The following is an 11,519-nucleotide window of genomic DNA, read 5'->3' as shown; positions in this document are numbered from 1 at the left end:
TCAATAAAATTGTCATTCCGGCATCACATTGAATCTAAAACACCAGGTGATAAAGTTTAGTTGGATGCTTACACATCATAATCATAGCAAGGGAAATGGCAGATGGAAAATGTTTTTTTGATTCACTTCCGAGGGCCAATCTAGGATAGCAAAGTGTATCTTTAGCAGATAAAGGTTCAAGGTGCCATTATTACTTATCAAAGAAACACGACCAGCATGAGCAAATATGGACTTCGTGAAAATTATATATAGTTCAGGCACCCAGCCCAGCGCCAGAACCTCGACGGCACTCATTTAGCATGTCCAAATAGAACTGGCACTTGCTGATGTCGGTACCATAATTGTTGATGCACTACATTCACAAATATTAAGGAAAGAAGCTTTAGTGTAAATTATTGAAATGAGTCAATAGTGAGGGCGAGAGATTAGAATACATACATCCTGGAAAGCCTTAGAGTGGATGCCACATGCATCTGTGCCAATAGCATTGCTCACTGGGGCAGCAGCAGCAGCAGGAGCTTCAGATACCACGGTCTCATGCTGTATGGTGCGAGGCCCCAGAACAGCATCGACAGCTCTGTGAGCAACAGCACTGCCCGTGCCGAAAGCCATGCCTGATCAAGGACCACAGCTCACCATGAGTTGACATATCCATCAACTGGGATTACAAAATTCGATGCATGTATAAATATGTCAAAATGGGGAGGGAAGAAGACAATAACCTTGAGCAATTGTGGATCCAATTCCTCCTAGGAGAGATCCACCACCCTGAGCAGGAGCTGGAGCTGGTGCCTGATGTACTGCAAATAAATGAATAAGAAATTGGAAGCATAAGTTTCATCTAGTATCATAGAAAAAAGGAAAAAATAAAGATCAGGATGACCTAAGTAGCACACTAGCGAATTGCAACAGCTAAAGGAAAGTGCTGAACTAGGTGACAATGACCACATATCACAGTTCATGATGGCAAGATTTATCTTTCATAGTGGCAATATCAAAAAGATATAGATGAATTTAAACTACTTTGGAAGCCATTTCATTAAAAACTAGTAATCACACTTGGAACTTCTTAAAATCCTTTTGCCAGACTTCTCATTGCTATGTGCTATAACAGTGTACCCAAAGAAATGGAGTGAACAAATCTAGAGAACTTTAAAATGCAAAGGCTTGACAAAACATAATTTCACAAAGGAACACAATAAACAAAACAAACAAGAACCGATAATTCCCATAAATGCAACCACAACAAGACAATCGAAAGTGATAATTTCATTCCAACATCAGTTGAACAAACACATACCACCATGTTACTGTATGAAAACAAACATTATTCAGTAATGATAAAATGGCAATAAATTACATTTAGACAAATATATTGTGTCAATCAAGGATGGAATATTCATAGGTTGAATATGGAGAAATAACAACGTATCAAAAGTTGTAGGATATATCTGATGGTTATTTATCAAAAATCTCTCAACCATTCAAAAGAAAGGGTCAGCAACCAAGTATTACCAGGTTGAGGAGGGTTCCTCACTGGAGCAGGACGAGGAGCAGCACGTGGGGCTGGACGACCTACAGAGTTTATATGATAATTAATTAGCCTATGGACAAATGAGTTACATAATACAAACAATATAATTAAGCATTCACACAACAAATTGAAGCTTCCTAAATATCATCAATCAAAGCCGGAAAATATATGAATCATCTATTTACATAGCCAAGAAGCTTGTAAAAACAAAAAATCAAACATCCTGAGCAAGAGACAAATGCAAAATGTTCAGTTGATATCCTTGAAGCAAAGGGACTTCACCTAGAAGTTTAAATGAGAGGAAATTGATCACACATCAGTAACTAAGGTTAACTAAATAGTTTCTTTTCACCATATCACTCTGGACACAAATAAAAAAGAAAAAATGGATAATAACTACGGAAAATTTAGTGCAATAAAGAACATTTTCTGAAAGGCCAAAAATTAGAGATATGACCATAGATAGAAATTCATAACAAATATCATCAAGGATGCAAAAGTCTTAATCATATGTTATTGGTCCTGCTAATGTCAAGAGTAAAAAATGGATAAAGATAAACACCATCAGAACGAATACGAGTTGATAAATCTGCAAAAGGCAATATTATGTGATGCTTCAGTAATATGAACACATGCTTATTCGAGATGGAATATTGAGTATCTTAAAAAGAAGCAAATTTTGAGCTTTGTATAGGTTGAGTTGAGTCAAGTCTATTTCTAAAGTTCTTTTGTATTTGCATCAAAAAATTTCTTTTCTTTCCTTTTGTAACACAAAGAAGCAATTTAGTTGGGTAACACCAAAGCCCATGTATGACCCTCACAAGTTGAGAAAGAGTTTGAGTTTATTTCATGGTAAACAAAGTAGTATCTAAATCAAGGAATGGATTCAGAAATGTTAGTACAAATAGGATTATGTTACTCAAGGATAAAATAATTAACAACACTTTGATGGGATCAAACACTTCTCAAAGAGCTATGCAGTTCAAGAACCTAATTTAAGGAAACAAAAGTTCAGCTGAGACTTAAAGAATCATCAATATCTTAAAAAGATGATGAAATTTGAAAATGAAATCAATGTTTAAAGCCAAAGTATGCCAGCATAGTGTTTTTACTCTTCTTTCCCATTTTTGTGTTTTACTTTATTTATATCTTCCTGTGACATCCCTTTTTCTTTTTGAGATTTACTGTTGCGATAATGGTCCCTTCCATTTGAATTGAAGACCATACACTAAGTTTGGATGGGTTTGCTACCACATTAATCTTGGATCAATTGCAAGCCCTTGTTTTCACATCAATAAGAGTCGACTCTTCAAGTATATTTACAACATTAGTTTTTACTAGCAAGAGCTGATCACTCTCTACCAAATACTTATGCCCATTAGGGATGCCTATACTGATATAGGTAGGGAACTGATAAATAGTGTTACTAGTCCAACCACAGACCAGGCAGAACCCAATGGTACCAATACAAATCAGTCATACCATTCAGTAAATTACAGGCATATAGGTGTATCACCAGATATTGGCCTCGTAACAAATTTGAACTGGGCAATAAGCCTACCACCCGGTCAAAACTATGTCCCACCTATCAAAAAACCCAAAAATGTATTTCAGGCTTCCAAACAAGTATCTCACTTCATATTTCTAGCCTCTCCAGTCAAGCTTCAAATCTCCAGCAAGAAAAGAATTTCTATCCAAATTAAGGTAAGTTCAAAACTAGATTTCTTGATTTTGTGGTTAAGGTAACTGGAACCATATCTAGCCTAGATCTAACATAAATCTATGTGACCTTAAGTTAGATCTATGCAGATGTAGTCTAAATTCATATATCTTGGCCAAATCCGCATGGATCTACACCAGATAAGTCACGAATCAAGCCAATATCCATGTATATCAGCAATATGTTATGAACACAATGTTACAAAGAACTCCAAGAAGTTCACTAAACATGCCAACATTGATTTTTTTAACACTAATAAGGGACAACAAGATATATGGCATGCTTATATGATGTTAACTACTGATTACCCAAATTTATAATCTTATTCAGATGCATGATCAAAAATTAAGAATTATATTTCAATATATGCGTTGATTGGTGTGGTATGCTTGATAATTTAGCATTCTACAAGTTGTATTTATATTTTTTTCATTACATGATTAATAATAGGTCCTACATATATTGAGGCCTTATATGGCTAAGGATCAGTCAGGTACTAATATTAACCGGTCCAATTAGTATCGATCTTTGCCGTCTTATAATTGAAGGTAAATATGCTTCAAAGAGAGGAAAAGACCAGTCCACTATTGGTACCATCTGAAACAATCAGTACCGACACACAACATGGATCGGTATGTGATCTTGGCCATGACATATGTTTGAATCCTGGTATTTAAACCTTAAAATATACCACTCAATCAGAAGTGTCCCTTTATCTTGACTAGCATACACAATGTTTTGTTCCCTTTGTCAAATCACAGAAAGAATACATGCTTGCAAATAACAATATCTTATTCCCTTTGTCAAAAACACAGCAAGGAATTTTTCTGGACAAATGAGGTTAAAGCACAGAGATCGACAAGAACCTCAAATACGACGAGAGGAAAAAGCATAGGAACGCAGCATCTGGGGATGCTCCAAACCAAGAGATCTACAAAGAAGGAGGGATTAAAAATCAAAGACATTACCGGAGCTTCGGCGAGGCATGACGGCTACTCGAAGCTCGAGAGGAAGAGATAGTTGGGGATGAAACCCTAGAAAGCTCGAAAGCGAAGAAATGGGAGACGGCTGAAACAGTGAGGACCCATGGGTTGCTTTTATAGACGGGCTGCGGGAAGGGCCAGTTGACGACGGATTCTTAGTTTCCGATTTTGCCCATGTAATTAGCGCTTTATTTACGAGGAATATCCGAAAGTCATCGAATTGCGAAAAAACAATAGCCGTCCGATTAGACCATCGGATAAGGAACTGGATGATGGATGATTTCAGATCCGGTTTTGCTCGTACTATTCTATCTATATTTATGGAGAATATTCCTTCGGCATCGGAATCTAAGGCGTGATCGGATAAATGAAAGCCGTCCACTGGGAATCACGGAGGAGGTAACTTGATGACAGACTTCTTATTCCTACTAGCCCCATCTGCAAAGAAAATTACTCAGCATCCCTCTATTATAAATTACATATTTATATTTATATTTATACTTCTTACTAGCACAGAGATACTAAAATTGATAGGATATGTCTAATATATGAGGATATTTAAGAAGCATCAACAACAGTTCAGGGCTTGTCCCAAGTTGCCAACAAGTCTGATAAGGAGCATGGAATCAAAGGCATTACCAAAATTCAGCGAGAGAAACCAGATTGCAATGTTCAGTGATAGTAAGCACATGAGATGAAGAATAAATCACCTCTTCACCAATCAAAATAGATATATATTCGTTCTTTTAGATCACCTCAATTGACCAAAAATAAATCTAATTTCAAATAGTATACTACAAACATGTAATATATCAAAGTAACTTTTAAGTATTTCTGGCTTAATGTGACAATATTAGTTAAATAAGTTCTTATTTCAATTTGGTCAAATTACATACACTCAGATAAAAAAATGCTAAGAAAAGCACCATCAGGATTGTAGACTGATCCCTGTCAAAGGAGGTATCCATCCAATGTATGTCAACCATTAACTATGCACTGCATGCAAGCACCATCCCCAAAATCCTGATTTCCCAATATGAACCAGCTCCTGAAGACGCCATGACAACAAAAACTACCAGTTGCAGATTGTTTTCCTTTTTCCGTTTCTTCTCAATTCCCAACTGTGAAGATAACTGACTGATTTATCGTGCCCTAGGGGTCCAGAAAGGGGAAATAAACATCATAAACAAAGATAGTAGCTGAAATGAACTCTATCCTGCTGCTACTTTGCCGAGCCAGAAGAATAGAGGGAACTGAGCAATCGCCATGAAGAGTAGTAGATAGTGTTGCCGGCTGGAATGCTTTTCATAGCTCCTCATCTCTGTGAAAAGTACCCTCTTCATGGTCTTCACTAAAAACACCCCCATACACAAACTCATCCACGGCATTAGGAAATAGTATGAGTAACTCCAGCAAAGCCTTGCCAACATAGTCAAGGACAACCCCGTAAAAGCATACCCACCATATGACACCATATCAAGAAGTGGCGCTTCCCCACTTCCTAACGAATATAACAATCCCTTCAATAGAAGAACCTGCATAAACCAGCCGGCAAGTCCCCTTGTTAACTGCAAGCTCAAAACTTCTGGAGTAAATCTGCGAGAGAGGAGCAATGGTTAGGGCTAATGTTGCTCTAAGGATGACAATCAAGATATAAAAAACTTAGTCTGATACTGATATCGGCACCCTGTCAGACTGGTATTAGTATCCTGGGTAGTATACCGATCCATATTGCTCGACATCACTCAGAAATAATAAAAAATGAATACTCATCCGAACTGAGCCATATGGTCCCATAACAACCAATAGTCGGCATTGTAAATTGCAACCAGTATGTATCGATGCGACCGGTATCTAAATCTTTTATGACAATGGCATGTATTAATAAGGCCAAGGCAAGACTTACTTTCCAAGAAGACCAAACGAAAAGCCTGCTATAACAACGTAGGTTCCAAATGCCATAAAAGGAATGTATAGATCAGGGGCATTTATGTCATATATTGGGGGTTTGTAAGACAGCCTGCCTCCAACTGGCTCGGTTATTCTAGTCCAGTGGCCCTGGAAAGATTGTAACATCGAGTAAAAAAAGAGAATCCTTTTGGGATAATCTGATTGAAATAAAAAAGAGTAGCAACTGAAGATAACAAAACATAGTCAATTTACCCTGTGTAGGAATGGAAACAATATGACCTTCAATTTGTTCCTCACATATTGGTCATTCACTTGAAAATAATATTGAGGGTTGGAGAAATACCTGCTTATCTGTTTCATCAGAGCCCATATGTTAGAATATGACTAACAAATGCTTATGAACATACACATGAAATATAAGAAATCATCAGCCATTTATTATAGCTACTCTATGTGTTACCATAGATATAGTTTCTTACATTACTTTGCATGAATTCAGAACTTGAGCCCAAGAATTTCTCTCCATATGCCCCAAGGCCACCTCGAATAAGTCCAGATCCAGCTCCATAGAATGCATTGCCAAATGGATTGGGAGGAGGATTGGTCGTGGGTCCTTGCATCCCAGTCTGATTGCCCAAATTATTGTACATGTCTGCAGATCAAGCAAACTTAGCAACCTATGATCATTAACTCGGTGATGAACAAAGTGTCATAGGATGCACAGACAAAAAGGAAAAGTTTGGCTTAATTTAAAATTTAAGCAAAGTCTTGTTACATGACCTTTTTTTCTTTTTTAGGCAAATAAAAAAAATTCTCCACTTTATCATCAAGATGGAGTCAATTTTGTAAAGAACTCAATAAAAAGACTGGTAAATGCTCACATAATTTTGTAAAATCAGCTGTGACCTAAAACAAGTTTTCAAAAAGAGCCAATCATGTGACATAAAACAAGATTTCAATAAGTGTCAATTATCTGTTTATGTTGACCATACTTCAAAAAGCTGGAGTAAACAGCAAAATTGAATAGATTTGAATGCAGCAAATTTTCAGTGGAGCTTAAAACTCAGAATCCACAACAAATAAACAGTTAATGATACTGTAAAACAAATCAGTAACAGATCCTACATTTTATTGTAAATTACATGGTTCTTGTTCACATCTATAAACCAAAGATCCATCTAATTCAAGACCATGCTAACTATTTTATATCTAATATGCATCAAATACAATAAACATCACTATGAAAACTATTAATTGTAAAGAGAAAAAAAAAAAATGGAGTTGAGTTTCAATTTTTTTAACCATTGTATTGTAAAGAATGCCCTACTTCTCTCAACAGCCTGCTGAATCAAACAAGCACTTGGAAGCAAAAGTCGTTTGACTATTTACTTTTTCAGTGTTCAAGAATAGCTTGCACAAGTTCAATCAGTGTCTTAGAGATTGTAAAGAAAGCTTGCAAACAACAAAGAAGCCAGCTAATTAAAGTAGGAATGATAGTATGTAGAAAAAAGCAATTGATTTGTTGGAACAAAACTATTAATTTTACTGTTTAACCATCACAATATTCTCCAATTATTGGGACTTATGGCTCGCCAGAGCAATTTCAATTGTCTAAGTGTAATCTCTGCAACCTGTAGCTTTTATAGAGGTCGATTTTCAAATGGTACTCGAGCAGTACTTGATAAATTTTACCAATAATTTCACTATTTCAATCCATACATTACCTAGATGCATTTTTTTCTACAAGAATCCATAAATCAAATTAAGGTAGTTCTGATCAGTAAATTATTTAAAATGCTTATACATTTATATGGCTGATTCAAGTGCTTAATCCATCTGGATTCAGCTCAAAGAAGTCTTAAAATTAAACAAAGTAGACCAAGAATTCATAGTCCTGAATGCTGTCCTAAATTTTGGTTTGGATGTGTTTCTATGATTTATCCATCACATGCTCAGGAGTATATGCCTTTTAAAGACTTCATCGACATCCTAGGATGAAGATGGCATCATTGCTTCTTGTGCTCAGGTAAGGAATCTTAGATTTTTCTACAAAACCATTAAAATTCATCCCCACATCCCCAAATTTTTATCCTCTGTTCCGAACCATCCAGCATTCTTTTGTTGAGAGCAATTAATATTCCATCTTTATGTCCGCATTGTCAGATCGGCTTTCAAGCCTAGCATTGAAGATTCAGGTGCCTTTATCCTCATCACACTGCAAATTTCTGGTCACACTTTGGATCATTCTCAATCTTGTTACCATGGAGAGCAAGAAATAGAGAAATCAATAGCCTCTGGTACCAATCAATAAACTCATCCACTTATGAATTTGACAAACACTTAAAAACAGAACTTGACAATACAATATTTTAATGTTCATATCAGATCGTGATAGTTTATTGTCTTACCTGGATGGATAAGGAGGAAAAAAAAAAAGATTGGGTCGAAAGAAAATGCTAATTTGGAAATAGGAACTGATGCTACACCACTGCTCAATATTTTAGTGGATCTACTCTATCACAGAAGTTGGCTCCAAACTTTTATCCCATATCTACCGACCCAATAGCTAAGAAACAAGTCTATAGCTCAATTGGAGAAATTTAAAGAATATAACAGTTTGATAAATTCTAGGTTAAAAGAAACAAAGATATAAGACTGTCCTTACTCCTGATCTTTCCATCCTATAATTGTAAATCTTTGAGGTGTGATATATGCAATTGATATGGCATCCAATAAGATGTCATGTAAGACAAGAGTTGTCAAAGGTGCTATGCACTAAAAGGCACGAAAGTTCTGAACATCCAAAGGGGTTAGGCACTCATGAGAGATAAGTGAGACGCCCATCAATATAAAAATACAAATAAGAAGAAAGATAAATATTAAAATAAAAATTAGACACTACACGAGTTTCATATTCAAAATATTGCCATTAAGATATCAAATTACATTCATTTAATCATCTATAAAACAGCGACAATTGAAAATACTAGACAAATTCAGTCCTCTAAACAATTCTTAAACTAGTATTAACAAAATTTAACCATTATTAACCATAATTAAAACAATTCAGGGAGAGAAAGAAGTAGAGAAGGGGAAGTTGCCGGGAGAAGAAGGAAGCTCATCGGAGGAAGAAGCAGAGAGAGGGAGAGAGAGAGGAGCTATCGAGGAGGCTCGGCGAGGGGCGGCATCTCTGCTTGGAAGAAGAGAGAGCGGCGGAGAGGGGGGCTGTCGAGGAGGCTCGGGAAGGGGCAGCGGAGGAGGAGGAAAAAGAAGGAGAGAGGCAGAAGGAGGGAAGACGAAGGGGGAGAAGCACAGAGGGAGAGGAGGAGGAGAGGAAAGGGCTAGGGGTTGTCAGGGAGGCAGCTGGGGTGGCCACGGAGGAGGAGAAAGAGGGAGTGAAACAGCGGGAGAGGCGGGAGGTGGGAAGAAGCACAGAGAAGGAGGAGGAAGAGGGAGAGGGAGGGGGGCTGTCGGGGAGACTCGGCTGGGGGCGGCAACGGACAAGGATGAGAAAGAGGGACAGCTACAACGGGAAGGAAGAAAGAGCGATGGAGGGGAAGATGCACCGGAGAGAGAGAGACGCACCGTCGGAAAGGGAAGAGGCGCAAAGTGATGGCCGCCTTTGCACGCGGAGGTAGACGAGAGAGGATCGCCGATCTAGGAAACAGACATGACCGAGGGAAAGAAGCCGGTGAGGGTTTACTTCGCCATGAAGCACACCGCCCCTTTCCTTTGTGTTTCCCGATCTCTATTGCTTGGTCCAGTGTCTCTCGGGCGAGCCATGGTTAAGTAGCTCCTTCGTTACAGTCCATCAGATCGGAATCTGACGCCCCTGATACAAGACCCTCGGGCGAACCCAGTTGTGAGCGTTTGGAAACTCACAAATTGGATCCATTTTTATTATTTACACCATCTCATTTTATAATTTCTTAATATTTCGAAAATATCCGTAACATAAATATTTTAAAAAAATATAATAACGAGCATCGCAACAAGTGACATCATCGACTGGATAGCGACGAGCAATGACAAACGATGTCTTTCTTTTCATCGAGCAACAATAAGCGATGCAACTAAGGTTCCGATATGGATACTTGTGAAGATGATCGATTGATAAACGAAATAAGAGTATTCCGATATGGATACTTGTGAAGATGATCGATTGATAAATGAAATAAGAGTATGTATGATTGGTAATTAAGTAATTTTATTTTTATTATTTTAAATAATTATCAATAGTTAAAAATATGTCTTAATTTAATATCAAAAATTACATATGAATCCCACACATAACTCATCCTAACAAGGAAGGGTATGTGATCTCACTAAAGCTAATTAAAGTTAGTTCAATTCCACAAACTTTGTCTAGTTTAATTGCACACAACTTTTGAAGGGGAATCCCAAATTAATTAAAATTAGACTAAGTTAAGCTAATTAAAGAATAGCTTCATGTTATTCTTAACCTCAAGTAGTGTGCAACATAAATTGAATTCAATTTTAGCTCATAAAACATAATTAGTATAAGCCCACAAATCAAAACCAATTCAAGCCCATGGAGGGGAGCATCAAGTCAACCTTGACTAAAAATAGGGTGGTATAAACAAACACCATTGTAGAGACCTACTAAAATCAATATAATCTATTACTTCTTTTAGTTTTTTCCTTTTTGGCTTGTATATGAAATTCTCAAGTGTTCATAACTACAAGTTCTAGATTTTAACAAGGAATATTTAAACAAGTATTTGATTCATCCATCTCAGCAATCCCCAAGGGAAGTACATTGAGAGTAGAACATTAACACAGCACAAGGAGAAATCTTGGCTACTCCTTCCTCATGTTGAATTGGTTGATCTCTCTCTCTCTCTCTCTCTCTCTCTCTCTCTCTCTCTCTCTCTCTCTCTATATATATATATATATATATATATATATATATATATATATAGTGGGAACAATTTCATGTGAAATTGTTCCCACTACAAAGAAACTATGACTAGATTTTGACTGCTTTCAACTCTTAGTCTTAACATCTCATGTGCTTCAGATGTAAGCAGCAAATTCTTTATTCTCAAATGGGTCATGAGGATGAGTTGAAAGAGTACCGAAGAATCTTCAAATTGGAGCAGTGATTCCTTCCATAAGTTTTAGATCTTCGCAATGAGCAAACTGTTCCTTTAATGGCCACTTAGTGCTTCACCAAGTCATGGATCATTTCAATATGATCGTTATCATGTTTCAAGATCTTCAAGGTTCATATACAGTGCAGCATTGCTGAAACATGTTTCAAATACAATTTGCTCGTGTGAGAGGGACATACCATATAAACTAAAACCAAAAATGATACGATGTCGATGTGGATGGGTCATTGATCCCA

The 11,519-nt window shown here is 37.0% G+C and overlaps 2 protein-coding genes across 2 annotated transcripts; both read right to left on the bottom strand.

The window, feature by feature from the left end:
• LOC135673793 (uncharacterized protein C6C3.02c-like) lies at window positions 1-4,354 on the bottom strand. Its single transcript, XM_065183101.1, has 5 exons — window positions 4,223-4,354; window positions 1,516-1,575; window positions 723-800; window positions 439-614; window positions 1-352 (listed from the first exon to the last, which is right to left on the bottom strand). Exons 1-5 carry the CDS (start codon window positions 4,239-4,241, stop codon window positions 254-256), a joined length of 432 nt encoding a protein of 143 aa, XP_065039173.1. The 5' UTR covers window positions 4,242-4,354; the 3' UTR covers window positions 1-253.
• Window positions 4,355-4,997: 643 nt separating this feature from the next.
• On the bottom strand, window positions 4,998-9,892 carry LOC135673792 (uncharacterized). Its single transcript, XM_065183100.1, has 5 exons — window positions 9,734-9,892; window positions 6,628-6,800; window positions 6,401-6,499; window positions 6,144-6,295; window positions 4,998-5,833 (listed from the first exon to the last, which is right to left on the bottom strand). The coding sequence occupies exons 2-5, from the start codon at window positions 6,796-6,798 to the stop codon at window positions 5,449-5,451; spliced, it is 807 nt and encodes a 268-aa protein (XP_065039172.1). The 5' UTR covers window positions 6,799-6,800; window positions 9,734-9,892; the 3' UTR covers window positions 4,998-5,448.
• Between the last annotated feature and the right edge of the window lie 1,627 nt (window positions 9,893-11,519).

This window comes from Musa acuminata, chromosome BXJ1-5 (assembly GCF_036884655.1).
Source record: "Musa acuminata AAA Group cultivar baxijiao chromosome BXJ1-5, Cavendish_Baxijiao_AAA, whole genome shotgun sequence".
NCBI classification, from domain to species: domain Eukaryota; kingdom Viridiplantae; phylum Streptophyta; class Magnoliopsida; order Zingiberales; family Musaceae; genus Musa; species Musa acuminata.
This window is presented reverse-complemented; position numbering and strand designations above follow the sequence as displayed.

Coding starts and splice junctions, on each gene's coding strand:
- LOC135673793 (XM_065183101.1), bottom strand. Junction 615..722: donor TGGATCCACAATTGCTCAAG/GTTATTGTCTTC, acceptor GTCCTTGATCAG/GCATGGCTTTCGGCACGGGC. Junction 353..438: donor ACTCTAAGGCTTTCCAGGAT/GTATGTATTCTA, acceptor TTGTGAATGTAG/TGCATCAACAATTATGGTAC.
- LOC135673792 (XM_065183100.1), bottom strand. CDS start 6,798: ATGTACAATAATTTGGGCAATCAGACTGGGATGCAAGGACCCACGACC. Junction 6,500..6,627: donor CTGAATTCATGCAAAGTAAT/GTAAGAAACTAT, acceptor CTGATGAAACAG/ATAAGCAGGTATTTCTCCAA. Junction 5,834..6,143: donor TCGTTTGGTCTTCTTGGAAA/GTAAGTCTTGCC, acceptor CCTCTCTCGCAG/ATTTACTCCAGAAGTTTTGA.